This window comes from Gopherus flavomarginatus, chromosome 2 (assembly GCF_025201925.1).
Source record: "Gopherus flavomarginatus isolate rGopFla2 chromosome 2, rGopFla2.mat.asm, whole genome shotgun sequence".
NCBI classification, from domain to species: Eukaryota; Metazoa; Chordata; order Testudines; family Testudinidae; genus Gopherus; species Gopherus flavomarginatus.
In genome coordinates this window covers 292,810,076-292,832,620 of record NC_066618.1, presented here as the reverse complement: position 1 = coordinate 292,832,620, position 22,545 = coordinate 292,810,076, and the positions used below count along the sequence as shown (strand labels likewise).

Here is a 22,545-nt window from a genome sequence, read left to right as displayed (position 1 = left end):
AAACTCTGCTGACCACAGGTACGCTGCCAGTGTGTGGAGATGATCATCCTGGTCAACCTTTGTGCTGCTGAGTCCTGCTTGAAGTGACTCTGGGGGTTGAGAATCCCTCTGGAAAAAAGGGACTGAGCAGGAGAGAAACCCCTCAGGAGAAGCTTTCTGAAGTGGGGAGAAGAGATGTGCCTTACTAATGGCAGTAGAAGGGAGGGGTACGCTGTAGTGTGTGCTAAATCCTATGAGAGAGGAAATTGTCCTGAATTAATCAGGACCTAGAAAGAACCACAAGCCCTAGTACTAATCCCTGCATCAGGGGATACAACCGGTACCCCCTGAGAATATTGCAAAGGGAGAAGAAAAATGCCCATTGTATAGCTCAGGAAAAATGACTAATGTTCCTACTCACAGCTTGGCTTTCTGTGTCAGGCTCTGCCCTGTGTGCTGAATGACATGATCTCTCCACAGAATAAGGTTCCTCAAAAAGCACCAATGAATCAGCCCCTTGTGAGAGCAGCCTTGCCCAGTGGTGGTGTACATAATGTTTATCACTAGAGGCTTGGGAACAGCTAATGATGTAAGGATGTTACGGGTCAGGGAGGGGGGTGATTTGGTATCTCTGGAAAGGTGCCACTGAAGACGTGAGAGAAGGGAGGGTTCCATCACTCAGGCTATTGTCTGCATTCATTATTTGTTATGCCTCACCATAGACTAGCCCAGGAACATTAAAAACAGCTCTGATACAATTCTAAAGTGATAGACCCACCCTAGACTCTAAGATTAAAATCTGTTCCATGAGGTGACAAGCCCAAGCTCTTGCTCCCTGAGACAAATGAGTGTTCACTGCTAATTGTGCCAGACACACTGTCTCATTCCACAATGCTGCTGCTCCTAAGCTGGTGGTGACCACTTACTGATGTCTAGAGGGGGGAATCTGAATAAAATACCTGGTTTTTAACCTTGGCAATAAGATGACTTTTCGTGGTTATAGTACAAAGAATAAGGATCTCTTATAAATATAGTCCAACAGTCTGAAACTAAAATGATCACAGTCTGGTTACAGAACTGAACATGACTCCTGGTCTGGTTACATGTCTCCAAAAGCGACTGGACAATGGTGCAAGAAGGGAAAGTTATAGGTTGATCTATGACCTGAAGCATGATGGTTTCAACCTCTTCCAAACTTTTTTTAAGCTCTGGATGTTCTTATCTAAATAAATATCTAATCCTTTTTATGACTCCTGCTAAGCTCTTCATGATATGTCTGTGGTATCTTTTGGCAATGAGTTCCACTGGCAACTTTTGCACTGTATAAGTATTTCCTTTTTAAATCAGCTGTCTTAATGTAATTGATTTATTGTCCTTTTGTTCACACATTCAGTACAAGGCAGTGGGCTGCGCTCCCGTTCTACTTTGTATATAACATGTATTATTTTGCATCTCTTTATCATGTCCCCTTATTCACCGTGTCTCAGCGTAAAGCAAACAGTTCAGCTCTTTGCAATCTCCATCTATGGAAGTCTTTTTATGCCTCTGGTTTGTTACTGGCTTGGTGCCTCCTCCTCGGGAGGGACTTACTTAGGTTGTGAACTTCATTTCATGGTCTTACTACTTATTTGTCTAGGCGTCATGGCCCAGGATCCCAGTATGGGAGGGGCGGTACAAAGACAGAGCAATAATATTTTGCATGCTTGTAAAGCTCATGCTAATACATGGTGTGCTGCACTCTACCTCGAATTTTATGAGTAGGGCTGGCTGGTGGAACAGAAATTTGGATTTCAGTAGTTGAAGTTTCCAGAAAAATTATCCCACTGTGAGATGAAAAGCTAAAAACTTGAAAATGTTGGTGGAACTAAAATCCTTTGTTGTGGAAACACTGAACCACGATCTGTTTCCCCGGGGGTCACCGAGTGTCCCTGCTTGACACTGCACACGCCTCCCTATTGCTATGGCCCATGTGCTGTGAGGGGACTGAGGGAAGGCTAACAAAGCGTTGTGCAGACAGCCGCTGCTCAGAGTGCTGAGCTCTGCACGCAGGGCCTGGCTGAACGCTGCCAGGAAATTCTCTGACACTGATGAGAAACATCCCTCAAGGCCAGGGTCTATTTGTAGGGCAAAAATTACACTGGCTCTGCCTGCACATGATGCAGTAAAGCATGTTTGTCTGTGGTGCAGCTGGAGGGAAAGGTCATGCTGGTCTTCGCCAAGTTAATGGGCGTGGGTGGGTTTGTCAGGCTGGGCCACTGTGGAAGCCCTTGGCTGACCAGAGAAAATCAGAGGCTTAATCCTGTCTGATAGAGACAAAGCTGAACAGCTGCTGTCCTTATCTGTCCCCTGGAAGGGCAAAGCTAGCAGCTGGCTTGGACAGAAGGGCCCTCGTGCTTCATGACTGAGGGAGAACTTGCTCCGAGCTGAGCACCTCCTGTGCACAGGGGACTGGCTGACATAGGACTCAGCACGGGGGCAGGGGACATGGCTGCCTCCTTTAGTGAGGTGGAGGCAAGAGTCTTTCCTGCAATAACACGCCACGTGCTCCTGTTGCCCCCTGCTCTGCTCACACCCTGTTGGAGAAATGGGGCTGGGGAGAGGGTGAGGATGTCTGACTTCAGCCCCCAGCCTTGCACCCCCTAGCTCTACCTTGAGCTACATGCCTTGGACGTGGGGCATCCTAACACCTAATCTGCCACCAGCCTGATTTATTTCTCCTCCTCCCCGCAACTCTATAAGTTCTGTGGTATTCAACCAGCCCAGCCTACCGCAGGCTGAGAGCTGCACAAGCTTTTCCATACTTGTCCTCGCAACACCCTGGGAGATAGGGCAGTGCTATCGTCCCCACTGTACACCTGGGAACACACCGCAACTGATCCGCCCATGGACACAGGCAGAGCTCCTGTAGCCTGAGTTGGAGGCTAACACCCTAATGTTGGGCCAGCCTTGAGCTTTGGGCAGGTGGCTGATGGCAGAAAGGAGCAATCAGTGCTTCAGGGCAGCTGCTCAGCCAAAGGGAGTGAAATGCACCGTGAGTGGGGGGCCCCCAGCAGACACAGAGCGAGCTGCTGTGCCCTGCCCTACCCACAAGTGTTTGGGGCAGAGAAGGGTGTGTCGGGGGGGTGGAGTAGAGGCTGGCTAGGGTTGGGTGCTGGCTCTCCTTAGCTTGGGCATGGTCCCTAGGGACCAGACCACCCAACTCAGAGGAGCGGAGAACCAGGGAGAGCCTGCACGACTAAAGGATGGGAAGCCACCGGTTGCTACATGCGCCCAAGACACAGCAAGTGTGAACAATCGGGACAGGGGTGAGGGGTAATAGGAGCCTATATACGAAAAAGACCCAAAAATTGGGACTGTCCCTATAAGAATCGGGCCATCTGGGCACCCTAGCTGGGCACGTTACCTGGGTGGGCTCTCGGGCCAGGCCAGGTTTACGAGGCCCTGCCTCTGCACAAGGGGCTGGGCTCAATGGCCCCGTGGCAAGCAATGGAGCAGCTCATGCCTCCTTCCCCTGCGATACAGCAGGCAGCTGAGGGGGGAGCATCTGCGTCGTGCACTTGTGTCTCACCCTGCAGCCGCTGGTGCAGAAAGAGGGGTGGGGTTGCTGGGGCTTGTAGCTTTAAAGCCAGTGGCTCTCAACTTCCGTCCCAGTGACCCCGTTCACACTGCAAACCTCTGTGTGTGACCGCCTCCCTTATGAACACCTTTTTATATATTTAACACTATTATAAATGCTGGAGGCAAAGCAGGGTTTGGGGTGGAGGCTGACAGCTCGTGATCCCGCCCCCCCCCATGTAATCCCCTCACGACCCCCTGAGGGGTCCCAACCCCTAGTCTGAGAACTCCTGCTTGAAAGGAACAAGCAACCCTTAGTGCTGTGCTGCAGGGTCCGGGAGCAGGCTGGCAGTGGCCAAGCTCCTAGTGTTGGGGAAATCCAGGGCGGGGGAGAGAGACATCTTGCCAAGTGTAAAACTTGGAGGCTGCTGGCCTGACTTGCTGAGTCAGCACACAGTTGGGGCGGGGGGTGGGGGGGGATATACTGGCTGGGAGGGCCCAGCTAAGCCAGTTGCAGCGCATGTTGTGGTGCTCAGGAATACAGGGCAGGCAGTAGCGCTACCCCTCACAAGGCCAGTTGCCCCCACCGCACCCCCTCCTCCCCCCAAGAAAATGACAGCCAGCAAGGGGGTGGCCCCAGCGGGCACATGCAAAGGCGGCCTGGGGAGCTGTGCATCAGCCCATCCTGCCCCCGAATTAAGCAGCACCAAGGCTTAGTGCCCTGGGCACAGCAGTGAATTTCACCCATGCCAGGAGCAGCCCTGGCCCCTTGCTCCGCCCCACCCAAGGCCCAGCAGTTCTACTGACAATATAGGCGAAGCGCACAGCTCGCTGGCCACGGCCACCTTGCTCATGTACCGCATTGGCTGGGCTGAGCAAACGGTTGTCGGCCAGGAGGCTGCACCTGCGGCCACAGCTGTCACCGTTAGACCCTACCCACCACATGCAGCCTTCCAGGAGCAGACAAAGCAGCCCCAGCTCCTTGCCTGGTAGGGAAAGGCCAGGCCAGGCCAGCCAGGGTGACACGCTGAGGGGGAGGGCGGCTAGCAGAGCATCCCATGGCACTGCAACCTCCAACACCGACAGCCCCCAATCATTGGCCGGCGGGAGCCAACCAGGGACCGCTGGCGCTTAGTGCGTGAGCCTCTACGGCATGAACTAAAAGCCACCTGGCTGTCTGAGTGTGCTACAGCCGTAGCTCTCATTAACGGGTCTCAGCTGGGCCAGCACACACCATACCCAGGAGGTGGGTGGGTTACACAAGCGCTTTACACCAGGTAAGAATGGTGGCATTGCCTCATCCCCGGTCACGCCTGGATTTCATGGGCCCGCTAAGTAACACCCACGGCTGGCCCAGCTACTCTACCACTCACGCACTCCCAGCCCATTTGCTTTGGCTACGTCACTCGCACACTGTGTGAGGCTTCTGCCCGGTGCTTGGCTGACGGGCAGCACAACCCAGGAGCCCTAGGGAGCTGCTTTTCTTCCCCTGGAGCAGCTAAAGGGGGCAGGGAGCTGATGAGCAGGAAAAGGGGCCACCACAATCAGCACCACTCCCCCCTCCACCCTCTGGCACGTCTGTGCCACTCACCAGCTGCAAGCCCAAATGGAAGGGGCTGGGTGCATGCAAGCCGGGTGGCAGCAGATTAGCACCAAAGGCAGGCAGAAAAGCATAGCGGGACAAGTCCGTGCAGTAAGGGCTGCCACCAGCACTGGCTATGGTAGACAGGTGAAGAAAGGGGCACAGAGCTGGAGCCTGAGAGGGGGGAACCCAGCTTGTGGACAGCCCCATCAGGGGGCTGGAGAGGCCATCAGAGAGGGGCTGTAGGGAGGGGGACACACTGGCCTGCTGCTCGCTCAAGAAACAGGCAAGAGTCTGGGCAGAGGTGGCTGAGCGGCGACCTGAGCCCAGCAGGGACAGCGGCAGGAAGATGCACAAGCACAGATGAGGTTTGTAGCACGGACAATAGCTCTTAAGGTGCAGGGACCCATTTGTGCCAGAGCCTGATGAATCAGCCATCTCCCTGCATAGACTCGGGAACACAGGGCCAGAAAACATTCACTCGATTCTGTCACGCTGCTGGCGTGTCCCCTAGGAAGAGCTGGCAGGATTTGCCTCTACTGCCTCACCCCTTTAGCAGGCGACGAGTTTGCTAGGAAACGCTAAGTGGCTCACACCGCACCCAGAGATAAAGGCGCTGGGAGTGGGGCTCTAGCCAGCAAGGTCCCAGGGTAAGGGAGCCCTGAGCAGGCTGTGGGGAGATGCCTTGGGAGCTCCCACCTGTGGGCAGATGTTTTGGGCTGGATTATGTGGGGTGCTTTTCAGAAACAAAGCTGACTCCAAGCCGGCCGGACCAGCTACAATGTGTCCGCCCTGCTTGGAGCAGGACCAGGGAGCCACATGCTCACAGAGACATTTCCCACTGGTCTGTCACAAATGCTACAGCAGCCAGTGCAGACTCCAATTCACTTTCTCTGAGCCAAAAGAACAAGAGTCCTTGTGGCACCTTAGAGACTAACAATTTTAGTCTCTAAGGTGCCACAAGCTTTCGTGGGCTAAAACCCACTTCATCCGATGCATGTTATGGAAAATACAGTAGGAAGATATATATACACAGAGGACAAGAAAAAATAGGTATTGCCATACTAACTGTAAGGAGAGCAATCAATTAAGGTGGGCTTTTATCAGCAGGAAAAAAAACACTTTTGTAGTGATAATCAGGATGGCCCATTTCCAGCAGCTGACAAGAAGGTGTGAGTAACAGTAAGGGGTGGAAATTACCGTGGGGAAATAGGTTTTACTTTGTGTAATGACCCATCCACTCCCTCTCTTTATTCAAGCCTAATTTAAAGCAAATTAATTCCAAATCTTTGCGAAGTAATTCCAAATCTTCAGTTTCTTGGTGGAGTCTGTTTCTGAAGTTTTTTTGTTGGAGTATTGCGACTTTGAGGTCTGTAATCGCATGACCAGGGAGATTGAAGTGTTCGCCGACTGGTTTTTGAATGTTAAAATTCTTGATGTCTGAGTTGTCTCCATTTATTCTTTTTGCTGATACAGACTAACTCGGCTACCACTCTGAGACCTTTCTCTGAGCTGGGAGCTGACTGGACACTCACAGGAAGCCGAGCTGAGAGGCAAAAAGCTGCCACTTTTACACAACAGTACTTGTGATTGTAATTGCTCTTTAGACCAAGTTCATTGCTGGTGTAAATGCCCAGGCTTCTATGGAGCGCAGGAGAAATAAATGAGGCACTTTGACTGACCTCATGGGGGAAGTGGAAAGCAGCAAATGCTGCTGAAGTTAACAGACATGCTGGGTTCCCAGGGTAAAGCAGAAGGAGCTACTGTGGGTGGAGATAGAGCACCTCCTATTGCCTCTGCCGCTCGTATTTATGCCTGGGAGAATTATCTGCCGCTGGCAAGGCAGGCTTTGCGCAGAAATTAGGCTCAGAATTTTTTTCCGCCTGCAGAAATGAGCTGCTGGCTGCTACTAGGGGACGCTGGACCCAGCAGAGCCCAGCTTGCAAATAGAAGACACGGCTAGGGAGAGGCAGAGGGAGCTGGAAGGGTCCCAAGAGCTACAGAACCCAGAACACCCTCAGGAAAGGAAACTGGGCCAGAAACTCCAGATCAGCGGGACCGAGCCTCAGGCTGTTTTGCCTTCTGGATGCTGGGCTCTGTGGGGATGGGGTATGAGTGTCTGGAGGGGGGGTGAGGGCGGTGCCCCACAGCTGGGCTCTGGGGGAGGTAGAGAGCATGGGCGTCTGGGATGGGCGGGGGGGGCCCCATGGTTGGGCTCTGGGGAGAGTTGGGAGTGTGGGTGTCTGGGCTAGGGGGTGCCCTACAGCTGGGCTCTGGGGGGAGGGAGCACAGGGATTGTCACAGGGATTTCTTTACCTCTCTACTGCTGGGGGAATTCATGTGTGTGTGCATCTGTATTGTTACCCACGTAGTCGCTGAGAGATATTTTGAAATAAATTACAAAATAACTGACACTGACATGATTATATAGGGTTATTTTGACAAAATACACATTTTTTCAGAATTTTAAAATATTGTGCCCCGAGTTTAATTTTTTGGTACCGAACTCCCTCAGCTGTATGGTATTTCAGCAAAGCCCAGCCGCTCCTACAACATACTGGGTTTGGGTCTGGGCTACGGGAGAGGCCCTTACTTGTAGCAGACCCTAGGAATCCGCAGTCCGTCAAGAATGACTTGACCATCTTCTTGTCTGGTGCGTGTCTCAATAATGAAAATGAATTACTATGGCTTAGATTCACCTCCCCAGCCAGGACCTGCTTCTGCTGGCTCCTACTTCCAGGAGTGAATCATTTTAAAATATAGCATATGATGCACCTGCTTACCTAAAACAGCTGCCTACCCTCAAAGGGCCCTGTCTTTATATTTTTGTATAGTGAGCATTGCTCTAAATTAATTCTGCTTTTATGGGTGCAAATGATAAATGTAAAATGCTACCAGATTAGAATGGTCCATTTACACTTACTTTGAACATGTGTAAATAAGTGCAACAAAAGGTACAAGTCACTGGAAAAATCAGGGCATAAATGTTCCCACCAGAGAGCCTGCAGAACTCCTGGGTAGGAGGGGCCTACCTTTCAATCTGATATTGAGCCGTTGGGGTCTTGCCAAAAGCTTTGAATTTTCTCTCCAAGCCTTGAGTTCTATTTAGCTAAGTCAGTGGTGCCCTCTGCTGTCTGTGTCAAAAAATGAATCATAGTTCTTTTTTTAGACACACAAAAAAATACAGGCCTACAGAATGGAGCTAAGTGAGACATGAAATTTCATGTTCCCTGCATCTGTCACTTGCTCTTAAGTACCCACTGCTTAAAAACAGCTGCATTAAGCAGCAGCTCCGTATTTTTTCCTTAGCACTGATACTTCTGAATACAATGGTTTTTAGAATCACTTTTGAAACAGGTACACTAAGCTCAAATAAATTCACTGATTCCCAGCATGGAGCTGCCCAAGAATCCAGCAGACCAGAGCATCACTAAGCTCTTATGTGATGGCCTACATGTTAGCTGACACACCTGGCATTGACAGGGGATTCTCCAGAGCTATGAGCATGAGCTGTTACAGCTTGCACTAAAATACCATGTCTCTGCAGCTGTGGGCTTTAACAGACTCATGGCCTCTTCAGACTGGGCACAGAAGGCTCCAATAACACTTATATATATCCTCTGCTCACAGGAAGTTCAGCCCAAGCATCTGAGACCCATACCAGTTTAAATCCAAGATGAGCCCACCTACCCACTTATGTGGCTGATATCTTGGCATTTTGTGTAACACACTCATGAGTCAGTTACAGGAGCATGAAGCACCACAAGGAAAACAAAGTTAACTGTGTGTGCTAAACAATCTGTTCCACCTTGTATTTAGCTGTGACATGATTAAGTTTCCCAGTCCTGAAGAAGAGCTCTGTGTAAGCTCAAAAGCTTGTCTCTCTCACCAAGAGAGCTTGGTCCAGTAAAAGCTATTACCTCCTCCACCTTGTCACACTAATATCTGGGACTGACACAGCAACAACACTGCATATGTTAAATAACTACAGGTATGTAAGAGATCCCCATTGCAAAGCATGCTTGAGGCAGCATGGGGCCTGCATTGCCCTAGGTGCACAAAACAAGATACTATTAGAATGTCACTGCAACAAGAAAACAAAGCAAAAGTGGCCAGATACTGAGATAAATATATTCGGGCTAAGATTGTGAAATGCAGGTGAGAGTGCTAAAGACCTAGCTGTAGTGGGACCACGGGTCGTTCTAGCTGAGAGCACCTGATGAAGGACGGTGAGATCACAAAAGGAAAAATGACCTGGTTCTTAAAAGGGCTGAGTGCCTGCAGCTTCCATGGACTTCCATAGGAGTGTGCTCCTCTCAGAATCAGGCCGGACATTCCTGGTTTTGAGGCAGGAAGAGGAAAGAATAAGAGGACTCAGGGAATTAAAATGCAGTCTAACCTCCTTTCCTGGAAACCAGCCAGAGCTGAGAAAACAGTGACCTTGTGAGCACCTGAAGGCCAATGGGACAATGAACCACCACCACCACCACCACCAAGGTGGCAGCACCGAATAGAAGCTCAGAGTTCCTGGGCTGGCGTATATTGGTATTTACCTCAATGGACCTGCACCAATTTACAGCAGCTGAGGATCTGGACCAAGTTATTTTTTTCAAAGAGAAAAATGAGCACCAAAGAGGCCGTGCTGCTGCCTTCAAGGAAGCGTTTGAAACCATTCCACAAACCGTCTCAGTGGAGATTGAACCTGGGTACTCCCAGGGTTGAATCTACCACACGTGTAGCCGCAGAAGTCTCCAGTGACAGTGCAGGTGACTGCAGGATGGTGGAGGCGGGTAATTTCGGATGTGCTTACTCTACCGATGTACATGGTAGAATGGAGACACAATGCTTGACTAGAGCGTAAATATTCCTCGTTAGTGTCAAGTTGAGTAGAGGTATCGGGGGGATTGGTTCTTGGGTCCAGTGCTATTCCTCATCCTCACTGGAGGCTGAAAGGAAACTAGAATAACGCAGGTTGTGGCTGTCCTGAAGTTAAGAGAGACTGTAATGGGTTAAAAACATGATTAAAATACAATTTACTCGGGTAAGTTTCGGAAGCGAGCTGAAATCTGCTGAAGTAGATCCAGCATGACTCTTATGCTTGTAAGAGTCACATGGATGCTCAAAAATTATCCACCCCTACTTGCTTTTCCTTAGTTTCTTGATCCCTGGAACACTGCACCCAGTTTTCAACAGCATGGGCCAGATCCTCACCTGATGTAAATCAGCCTAGCTCCACTGATTGCCTTGGGCGCTATCTTGATTTACATCAGTTGAGGATCAGGGTCCATGTTATTAAAAAAGAGAAAAAGTAGTGAGTAACCTCAAAGGCAGACAAGCAAAAACTGAGGAAAGGGTGGAGGAAAAAGACCTAATAGGAAAGATCAAGAGAACTGGGTATTAACATTACCAGAAACATTAATGGGAGACGTGGCTATACACAAAAATACAAACCTTACAAAGGAGACTAGATCAATAAACTTGGTATTAGTCATGGAGGACAGGTAATCATGTTGTCATACTGCGTTCTAACTGGCTTAGAGAACATACTTAATAAATACTACTACAGAAGGAGTATATATGAGCACAGGATTGGGATCTAGGAATTCCTGAGTATTATGGCAGGTGGCACTAGGCTGCACTGTTATATTCCCTGTTAAAGTTCTTTTTTGTGACATGTGAGGAAGTTTCCACTCTTGGGAAGATATGCTGTTGTGTTGTTAGTTTTGAGTTATGCAAAGTTGTGTGTAGAGGAAGCTTTATGAGACAGGGCACTGTGCAAGCAGCAGGAGAGTCTGCACTCTTTCTCGGGTTCTGCTTAGAGTCAGTTCTTGACGCAGGGTTGCTCCAAGGAAACCACACATTAGTGCTGAGCTGAGATTCGTGGCAGGATTGCCCCACCTGCTGTTTGACCATGTCATTTCAGGACTGTTGTGTGTGCGCGCGTGCACGCAAATAAAGCAAGTTGCACTTGGAGTACACCAGACTCTGTCACTAATGTCTCCTTCCCTGGAGAGCAGAACTGCAAGGCCCAGAACATCTGCTGCTTCTCTGTAGTGGGGCCACACTGGTGTCAGAAGGGGAACTGTACTGTTCTGCCCATTTTATACTTAGGGAACAGAGGCAAACACTTACCCAACATCAGAGGGCATCGCTGCCAGGATGAGAGCTCATTCCTGGTGCACTGAAAGCCCACTGATGAGGCAAGCTAATTATAAAATGCTTTGTGAGAGCGACAACCAAGGCAGTCATCAACGGATGACCAGATGAAGTAACATGGTTGAGCAGTACAGTAGCTAACTTAGTCATTGCCAGCTCTTCGCCCAGGCACCTCTGCTGACATCATAGGTCCCAGCTCTCTAGAGTGAGGGAAAAGCGTAGCAGGGGCCACACTGGTGCTCATACACCATGCTGACAGATGTGGTATTAAAGCAAAAATAGATCAGAGCAGGCCATATAAAACTTGGGGCCTAGTGGCTAGGGAGCTACTGGATCCCCCAACTTAGAACTTCCATGGGATGGAAGAATCCCCAGATGAGATCAAGCCACGATAGCTAGCTCCTTCACAACCTGTTTTAGTCCCTGGCATAGGAGGCATGTCAGGGATAAGGTAAGCTTAGCAGTTATAATCAACCATAGCCAGCCAGCCAGAGTAAAGCAGCCTTCAGCCTGGAATAGAACCAAGCAGAACCTTATATATAGAGACAGTCCTAGTATCAGACAGCCACAGCTGTCTTCTTTGCAGCCTTATCTCTGCTACACCCAGCAGATGCTGGCCATAACTGTAAATTTAGGTCCTTGTGGTGTGTTGAATTACATGGAAATAAAAACAAGTTACAAAGAGAGGCTAGAATTGCAATATTGTTGAATATTCTGTTTCTCATATTCATTTTTTCAGTGACTGAACAAATGACGAGAGAATTTCAGCTATTATCAAATACCCAGACTGAAAGACTTAACAGAGAGTATCAATAGTTTATATAACAATATTTCTATTAGCCCTGCACTACTATAGGTTATATATGTTAACAAAAAAAGTAGCAGCTGATTTTTCCATCTATTTACAGTATTTTATAGCAATTATATATTCCACTTTATCCTGCATTGATATAGACAACTATTCTGCACATATGTATAGTTCTCCAACTCACACATATTTCCTGAAAGGAAGTTACTAGGAAGCATAAGCCAAATGGAACACCAGACCACAGTATAATGGCATTTACTTTCAATTTTTTGCATTATCTGTGTGATAGCATATGGTGCCTTCATGTAACTTAAAAATAAGCTGAATTATTTTCTTAGGTACGTTCGGAGCTAAATAATGGCAGTCCTTTTTATGTTTTATTTCTCTAGTTATATTTTATTGCAATTGTCGCCCCCCCCCACGCCCTCCCAAAATAAGGGAGCAACAAAAGCAAAAAACAAAAAAGTAAAGGAGTGGAAAGGGGGAGAAAGGAAAGGCAGGACGGGGGCAGGGTTTGGAAAGGAGAGCAACATCTGTTTCCATCGGGTTTCTAAAAAGTCAGACCAAATCTTTTCCAATTTGTCAGAGGTCCCGCCTCTCCAAAACATTACCCGCTCTTTAGCTGCCCGGTCAGCAAAGTCTATGTGCCAAGCTCCTACCCCTGGATGCAATCTGCTCTTCCAGCTAAGCAGTATCAGTCATTTGTCTACAAGCAGTGCTCTGGAGAGCCAAGCATTCTGTGAAGCTGGGATGTTTCCAAGATAATGGGCTATATCCCAAAACGCAGCTCTTGGAAGTCATTTTTATGGAGGGATCCAATATCGTATTAATCCTCCGGCAGCCAAAAGGATTGTATCCTGGGACAGTCCCAAAACATGTCAGCCTCTATGGCTCCAGGAGACAAGTACGGACAAAATATAATTTTTTTCTGCCAAATCAGCCATAACTGTAGATCTACATTAGATTTTTTTTCTGACTTGCAAGGAACTTCCCCATTGGCTAGGGTTCAAGGACATTCACAAATCTTTGTTGCATGTCTGGTGCAGGGAATCTAAATTACAGAGAATCTTTTGGGCCAAGTCGTCATAACAGGCTAAGCTAGCTGGGCAGTCCCAGTTAATGGAGTGATATTGGGGTGGGGTTTGTTTGCATAGCTCCAACAAATGTTGCTGCCACTAGCAAGAATATAATATATTGAAATTAAATTTGCCAAAGACAGAGGTACTACAGCACTGGTTCCATTCCTAAGAACTTGGCAGGTCCCAAATATTCTACACTTGTTTTTTTAAAGGAATGCTTACTTCTTAAAGTTGCCATAACTAGGAATGGCCAAATATCTTGGCACACCAGCACACTACAAGTGCTATTAAGGAAAGTCAGCATTTTATATAATGCCCCATAAATATAGATACAGCAGGAATGGAAAGTCATCCTTGTGTTAATCGGACTGCCAGTTTAGAAAGATACTTTGAATTTACAGTAATTCTCTCACCCGTGATGAATCAAATTTAATATTTTTCCAAACAAACATTTCCAGCTGTCAAGATATCAAAATTATTATTTTGTAGGATGATACTTATGTATCTTTAAGAACTAGCTCAAACTGAACTATTGAGCAATACTCTCTGCTGGTTCAGCTTCACTGAAATCAAATTACCTTAGCAAAGAACTTGATCATGAAAGATCAAGATTATGGGCCATGTTTGTAAAATGTAATCTCCAAGGTTTAAAAATCTAGTGATCTCCCTATGCAGTCTTCCAGTTCCTTACTGAGAGTGTGGATCGTGGCTGATCATGACAGGGTTCAAACAGAAATTCCCTTTTGTTTCTAAAATACTACAATAATGTAGTTACCACTGAAATAATGATACTAATAAATTAAAAATAACACTGATGCATTGTTAAAGACATCTAAAGGGTGAAGTTGGAGTAACAAAATCCAAACTGGTAAGTTTTCCAACAATGGTATTTACACGCACTTGGAAAAGTTAAATCTATTCAACCTTCCAAATAGCAATCTTCCCTTCTTCCCTTCCAGAACCACTGAGAACATATCTGTCCTCTGCAGAGCATAGTGCCTTCACCGTATCAGCATGGCCCACCAACTCCTTTTCCACAGTTTTCTTTTCAGCATCTATCACGTAGATCTTTCCCCTGGTTTTGCCCTGGGATATTCCTCTGCTGCCAATCCAGATCTGAAAAGCAGAATACATTTTTAATGCATTACATTCCACTTCTGTTCGAAGATACAGCCTAAGCTGTTTCGAAAAAGGAGTTGTTTTATATGCCCCTAAAAGGTGCAGTCAGTGGTATTCTGGTCATGTTCGAAAATGGTAAAACCCAAGATCTCTCAAAGCTACTTGTTGGAGCCAATGGTTTGTATGTTTCTATACAGGATATACAGCCACTATTACATTTTTAATAAGGGTTGCTAACTAGAAAGAAGCATATTTAAGAATGACAAAATGGGCAAAATTATTTGTCTTTGCTTCCTTGCTAAAATAAGGAAATCATATAGTAAATTGTCTGATTTTAATTAAATGAATTTAGAAGTAAGCCTGTAGCTGACAGCTGTAACACTATCATCTTCTGTCATTGCCAGGCAGCCACTCTGGCCCAGCCTGGCAACTCCAGTAAATGCTGTTTCGTGTTTACAGCAGGGATATGTGGGTATTATAGCTCTTACCATTGGCCCTGTCCTAGCCTAGGGGAGAAAGAACCACGTTGCTGCATCGCTGGCAGGCTTAAAGACAGGAGTATTGAATGTTCAAACTGGGGAGATGGGAAGCTCAGGAATGTCTGATTTTTCGTTTTTGGATAAGGGAGTTGCACAATGTTATGTACAGTGTTACTGGGCTATGAATGAGTGGAGGGGAAGAGGGATGACACTGCAGATGGAGCAGAAGAGGGCTCTGGGTTTCTGAGTAATCCTTTAATTTACAGGCTGGTTGGGTATCCTAGAGCTTGTGAGGTTCTGTTTCTACAGTACCTTTCTCTGTTTTCCCATTAGGTCCTGGCTCACTAACCTAGCCTCAGTGGCAGAGCAGCTTCCCAATTCCACAGGATCCTTTATGAAGTGATCGTACATTTTGGGGGAGACAGGCTGGGGACTCTGACTGGGATTATTTCAGAAGAGTCTGGAGTTATTGTCACCATCTCATTGTGGAATATTTTGGCTAATATTTACGGAAATAACCTTTGCCCCTGACCAAATGGTGGCCTCACTTGCAGCAGCCCCGCAGACTTCTGAAAGTGACTGGTATATTGTGACTGAAAGGGCTGAGTGACACACCCAGAAGATGGTGATATGGGGGAACTGCTCGGGGCCTTTAACCCAGTTAGGGTGGGCACATGATGATTAGATAGGAAGAGACCATCTTCCAGACGCAGGCCAGCTAATCAGCATTTATTATTTTTCCACTAGTCTTTCCTTGGGCTTTATCATTGGAGCATAAGGCATTGAATATCAAGGGACCTAATCTTTGGTTCACACTGTTTAGTGAAAAGGTCAGTGACTAACAAAGTCATCATGCATTTAATCATGGATGAGGCTTCTGGCCTTGCTTATGTGTTTGAATACTAGATGGTCAGTTATGTTGGGCTGCTATTAGCTCAGGTTTACTCATGTCTCAGACCAATGTGCGTGGCAAGCCCACAATAAAACAACTCAACTGATGACAGTGCTGTAAACACAAAGTGCATTACACCTAGGAAACGGGCAACAAATAAAAATATTAAACTAACAGAATGTATTCTACCTGACTTTTTACTCTTATCATACAGGTAATCTCAGAACAGTCTTGAAGATGAATCTTTTGAGGCGTTCTGGAGAGATCTGTTGCATTCCAAATATACAGGTCACTACTTCCTGAACATGACGTCCATACTTGGTCCCCCTAAAGCACAGAAAGAATATGACCCATCTTACCAGTGTACTCACAAACATATCCTAAGAAATAATTGTACAGCACTGTTTATAAAGCAGAGGCTTCCTATTAGACAAATTACACTGGTCTACAATTTTTGAGAAGTCGTCTGCTTCAGAGATAAAATATGATATTTATTATGTATTCTGATGTGCTGAATTCAAATATGACAATTAAAACAACTGATTGGCTACTGTTTCTAAGATATTTAAGTTTTTACATTTTATGTCTATGTATATTGTGTAGATAGTAGAGTTTTAATCATATTTGTAAACCTAGGTCTTTTCATGTGTTTATGGTTGCTTTACATGATAATATTTCACCTGTCCTGTTTATGTAACACTTTAAAAATCAGCAAAAGGGTTATATAAATAAAATTTATTATGAAACAAAAGGCAAAAAACTATTCTGTACATAGTTTAGTCCTATTCAGTGTCTACTCGGCACTTCTTGGCGTGTCTCTTGTGTTCATTAAATGGAGCATCTCTTGTCACTGTCCAGCAATAGTCTGCAAGCACTGATGGGCTCCATTTGCCCTGATAGCCTGCCAGGAGATTCCACTGCTGTAGTCTGGAGCCCAACAGCTCTGCCTTACCCTTGGGTAGTTCCAAATCCCTGATAAGGTCATTCAGTTCACCTTGTGTTATGAGGTGTGGTTCAGAGGAGGAGGATGGGAGAAAATGTGGGTCCTGTGACATTGATGGTCCAGGACCAGAAGTTTCATCCTCTTCCTCGTCTGACTCAAGTGAGAATGATTCTGGTGCATCAGGAACCGGCAGTCCTTCTCGGTGGGGTACTGGGCATATAGCTGATGAAATGTTTGGATAATGCACAGTTCACTTTTTCTTCTTTCCCAACTGGAGGCACCATGCAGAAGTAACAATTGCTGGTATTATCTATTGGCTCTCTCCAAATCATTGCCACTGCAAAAGGCATAGATTTCCTTTTCCTCTTCAATCACTGGCAAAGATTTGTTGCACAAGTGTTGCAGCATATGTGTGGGGCCCACCTCTTGTCCTGATCTCCAATTTTGCAGCCAAAATAAAAGTAATAGGCTCTCTTAACCATAGTGGTTATACTGTTCACACAAGTACGAGGCATCTCTGCTCACTTTGGCTAAACAGAAATGTGTCCCTTTGCAAAATCAAACACTGACAAATAAGAGAGCACAACACTGTATGATTTCTAGAGCTGATATAAGGCAATTTGTTCAGCAGAGTGATGTAAGCTTCGTTATGATTGCATCATCCATGACTTCTAGGAATAACATGATGCAATTGCATCATTCTTTTTTTTTTGCCTAAAAAGCAAGTACTGTCCAAACCCAGTCATAGATTTATTCATAGATCCAGTCAAAGATGTATTTTAGTCATTTCTGGTTTAAATTGAGATCCCTTCCCTTTATAACTCACTTATCCTCCGCCATTCCCAAGTCAAGGGTCGTATATACTGACCCAACAGCATATCTTGAAAACTAGAGCCAATCAACAATTTTAAGCATCATTTTCGTTCTCAGTGACCCAGAATTAGTATTGTTGGACTACATTTATTTCAGAAGCATTTTAGCTGTAAAGCAGTGTTACGAGCCTAAAATTTAATACCTCAGGAAACAGCTGGAAACAGAGAAAATGCAAACAAACATCCTTCGGATTCTCTTCAATCTTCATTTCTTGCCGAGGAGACCCATTAGTTGTCACTACGAGTATACCACTTCCTGTACCTTCAATAGTAAAAATATGAGGTTAGTCATCAAAGTACTGACTTATTTCCCGACAAAACCTTGGAAAGCTAGGCAGGAGTAAATGTGTACATGCAGAACCGTAGGGTCATCAGTAGTATCTTTCCTAAAACACACAATGACAACTATACATGGTACTCTCTATTCCCAATGGACTTCTCACCGTGTGCATTCTTATGTCTATTCTGCAATTACAAGCATGCCTGTTGGTACTCTAGATGCTAATAGAAGAGGAAAAGAGAACTTGCTTAAATTTTCGTATCACTATTTGGTTCTCAGTGTGCACAAGTATTTGCTGCTATAGACCTAGGACAGAGATTTTCTGTCCTACAGAAGTTGTAGGGTGGATTTCTGGCCCCAATGAAAATAATGGGAGTGTTACCACTGACTGCACATCAGGCCAGGATTTTACCCACAGTCTTTAGCAGCTTTTGTGTCACTCAACGTGCATACTTGATACACAGTGGATCCTAGGTCTATGGTAGCATTGAGAATTAAGGCAATGTTGGGTGGATAAGCCTTAGGTTTCTTGAACCAACCTGTACTTGGAAAGATGCCTTACTGAGGACCTTTTACTCTGGCACTGAAGCCTTAGCATATCCTACTCAGCTCCTACAAACAGGATGGCACAACACTTGGAAGTAGTTAAAGGTGACTGCCGAGACTATCAAGCTGTGCCATAATAGGTGGCTCAAACACAGACCCACAACTTCGGATACTATTACCACTAGATCCCACAGGACTTAAAAGAATTTCTCTTTTAAGGGTTCCCATGCCAATTTACAGGTATCTTCAGGTGAGACCAGACAAAGCGTGATGCGCCTACATGTCATATCCTGCAGTGAATGCAACATCCCTGAACAAATGTTCAATCCAGATGAGACACGGCCATCCAGAAGCAACTCCCATCCTCCCATGCAATAACCGTAACCCAGCAATTTTATCCTAGGTGAGACTTCTTGCTATCACAAGAGGATATGTGTAAGACGCTGATCAGGCAAAATGCTTAATTTAAAGCACAATAATAGTCCCAACAAACTCAATAGGACTACTCTATACTATTTAAACAGCCTGAACGGAGATGGGTGGATGAAGAGAACTGGTTATATCATACAAAAATAAAAGTGGCTGTTCTTTACATTAAAGTAACATAACGTGCATAAACTTTTTAAAAAATTCCAATATCTGAGCCATGAAGAACTTACAGCACCAAAGACGGTTGTCATGGAGTTTTACAGAAAAAAGATCTTTGCAGGGCAGTTGAAGTCTACGGTTTACTTTCAAAGTGTTAATGTTCCAAGCAATCACTGTCCCATCTAAACTGCATGAATAGGCTTCGCTGTTGATGTAAAAAGAAGCAAAATTAAAAATGTCACGGTGTACAATCAAATCCAGAACGGAGAGCTCATATAAGGAAGAGAATGTTGTTATAGGTCTCCCACCACAACAAACATTAATGCCAAGTCAAAGCAGAGATCTTTATTTCCAAGAGTAGTAGAAATATTATATTAAAATACATCAATGAGCCACAGCGGAGTGCGCATTAAAGTCTACAGGACAGTAGCACAGGAGTAGTCCCCAAGCGCCAGTGCAGTATGCTGGAAGGGAATCACAGCAGGTGGCAGGGAGAGGGTGGCTTTGGCAGCAGAAGTTAGGTTTGGCATGTGCATTTCTGCATTGTTAATTTTAAAAAGAATCATACAACATATTTTAACTTAATTTTTCTAGTTCCGTTCACTTTTGTATAAAGAAAAATAAATCCAGAACTGGGTTGTAAAAGTATGATGAATCCATTGTGTGGACAAAGCAAAAATGGAATGATCTTTAAGAAGCTTCAGTGTGCAATTTATCACTGGTTGCCTGCAACTCCCCTTTGGTCTCACCTCTGTCTCAGGAAAGCAGAACTATTTTGGAAATAAGATGTCATTGTGAAATTGATCACATCAGCTACATTGGGCTACCTATATAGAAGGTTAAATATAGTATCTTGCAGTTGACTGTTTTATATGGACCCTTAGATATAATTGCATGATTTCTCTTAAGGTTCAATTTAGTCTAGATGTTGATTAGCGATTAGAGGAAATAAACACATTATCTTGTTTAAAATTCTCTCTAATATTAGACATTTGTCCAGCTTCAGAAGCTCCAGTACCAAGAATGCCTCCCACGTTAGCTGGTATGTATATTTAAAAAAATGGACCTTTTGTTATCAAATTTACCTGGATACACTATACCTGTTCTCTACAATGATGTCCGTAATATGAGCGCGGTGGTCATTTAGTTGCTTATTGCAAGACATACTATGGGTGTTGATAATGTAAATAATAGCATCTTGAGAACCGATCCATACTTGGCTCTGCTCTACCATTACCATACAAGTCTAGAGGGGAAAAAAAGCACAAGATTTCTTTTAAAAATTCAGTTCAGAAGGCTATCACTCTTGAAAGAAGTACACAAACATGTTATATCAGTGGTTCTCAACTTTTCCAGACTACTGTACCCCTTTCAAGAGTGATTTGTCTTGCATATCCCCAAATTTCACCTCACTTAAAAACTACCTGCTTACAAAATCAGACATAAAAATACAGAAGTGTCACAGCACACTATTACTGAAAAATTGCTGACTTTGTCATTTTTATCATAATTATAAAATAAATGAATTGGAATATAAATATTGTACTTACATTTCAGTGTATAGTACATAGAGCAATATAAACAAATCATTATCCGTATGAAATTTTAGTTTGTACCAACTTTTCCAGTGCTTTTTATGTAGCCTGTTGTAAAACTAGGCAAATAACTAGATGAGTTGATGTACCCCCAGAAGACCTCTGAGTATCCCCAAAGGTACACGTACCCCTGGTTGAGAGCCACTGTGCTATACAAAGAGAGCTTTTCTAGTGGCCAAAGTCAGAGCAAGAATCAAAATTCCTCAGTTCTTTCTTGGCTTTGTCACTACAAGGCTGTATGACTGAAGATAAGTGATGTCATTGCTATGGCTCAGTTTATCCTTCAAAGAAGTAGGCTTAATAATACTTACTGATACCTATCTCAAAGAAGTGTTTTGGGGCTTAAAATATAATGTAAAACTCTGAGGCCTTCAGATGAAAAACACTACAGAACTTCAAGGTATTACACATTTCTTTCCTACATAAGAGACGCTCTTCCATTTGTATGAAATATATGTCTCTCTTCAATTAGAAGTGAAACATTCATTTAATTTTTGAACTAGAAATAGCAGCAGCAGTATTTTAAACACAGGATGTTCTGAAATAATATACTTCTTATTTCCCACATTAATACCTACCTCATCTCTCAAAACATCTCAGCCATCCACAACCTCTTAATAACTCACTCCCTCCAGCTCCTGCATCCCTTCATCAAACACTGCCTATGCAGCTGTCCTTTCTGAGGGAGGTCTCTCCTCTTTTTACACACACCATCCTTGGTCAGACTGTGGTGTGGTGTGCTTCTCCATTCTTGCTGGTTTCAGCCCCACTCACCTCCCCCCTTCCCAGGCTTTCCTTCACAGCACTGCATCTGCACCTTCTCTGACTGCTTCACATATGCTGTCATTTACCATCCACCCAACTCCTCCCATCACCCTTCCTTTCGATTCAGTCTCCTGACACACTCTTCCTCTCCTTGCTACCTCCCACTCATCCTTGATGACTTCAAATTTCGTGCTGATGACTCACATGACCTCTTAGCTGTACCTCACCTCTTCTTTTGATCAGTAGTTCTGGATCAACTCTCCCAGTCACAAGGGCTGTTCACTTGACTTGGTCTTCACCAAGCAATGCTCTCTCTAGTCTCTCTATTGATGAGTTCCCCCTCTCAGACCATCGCCTGGTTTCTTTCCACATTGCCCATCAGCTCCGCAGGCAGCCTCTCTGTGTCTTCCAGCCCAGCAGCATTGATGACTTCTTGTCTGCTCTCAGCCCTCTTCCTTTAGTTCCACTGATAGTTATTGACTCCCTCCAAACTTCACCTCTTTTGCCCTTCTCCCATCTCCCAATCCACCAATACCTCAGCCCTGGATTATCCTCCACATCTGCTTCCGCTGCTCCTGGTCTCGCACTGCGGAGTGTCTCTGATGGAAATCCAATGACCTGGCTGCCTTCCTCAACTCTACATTTGTTCTCTCCTCCTTCACTTCTCCCATCTTACTACTTCAGTGGTTTTCAACCTTTTTTCATCTGAAGACCCCTACAAATTTTGAATAGAGGTACAGACTCCTTTGGAAATCTTAGGCATAGTCCGCGGCCCCCCAAGGGTCTGCGAATGATGAGCTGAAAACCACTGTTCTAGTTAAACAGCTCTACTTCTACAACTTACCTGAGTACCATGCCTGCAATCTCAGCTATCTTTTTGCCATGTTTGACTCACTCATCAAACCCACTTCACCTCTTGCCTCCACTTCTCTCTATGCACAGGATTTCTCTAATTTTTTCCAAGAGAAACCTGACAAAATGATTGTCCCTCTATCCTTGACTTACCTTTCCTCTCCCTCAGTGGTTTGAGCATTGGCCTGCTAAACCCAGGGTTGTGAGTTCAATCCTTGATGGGGCCATTTAGGGAACTGGGGTAAAAATCTGTCTGGGGAATGGTCCTGCTTTAAGCATGGAGTTGGACTAGATGACCTCCTGAGGTCCCTTCCAACCCTGATAGTCTATGATTCTCCTCCCCACCCCTTTCTCAATCACTGCAAACAGCCCCTCACTCCCTCCTGCCAACCTGCCTGTCACACAGGCTCGCAGCCAGGGTGTCTTTTTCAGCTCTGACTTCTTTCTAGGTCCTC

General features: G+C 45.4%; 1 protein-coding gene across 3 annotated transcripts in view; it reads right to left on the bottom strand.

Moving 5' to 3' along the window:
• Positions 1 to 11,961: 11,961 nt before the first annotated feature.
• The window catches only part of DENND3 (DENN domain containing 3), an 82,299-nt gene continuing 71,715 nt past the window's right edge, over positions 11,962 to 22,545 (bottom strand). For 2 of the 3 annotated variants that reach the window (XM_050940601.1, XM_050940603.1), the window contains 5 exons: positions 19,964 to 20,124; positions 18,950 to 19,083; positions 17,608 to 17,726; positions 15,839 to 15,976; positions 11,962 to 14,275 (listed from right to left, as the gene is read on the bottom strand). In XM_050940601.1, the coding sequence (XP_050796558.1) occupies positions 14,075 to 14,275; positions 15,839 to 15,976; positions 17,608 to 17,726; positions 18,950 to 19,083; positions 19,964 to 20,124 (753 nt within the window). In that variant the 3' untranslated portion in view covers positions 11,962 to 14,074. The remainder of the gene's footprint in view (positions 14,276 to 15,838; positions 15,977 to 17,607; positions 17,727 to 18,949; positions 19,084 to 19,963; positions 20,125 to 22,545) is intronic. The other variant, XM_050940602.1, reaches the window with a different exon arrangement.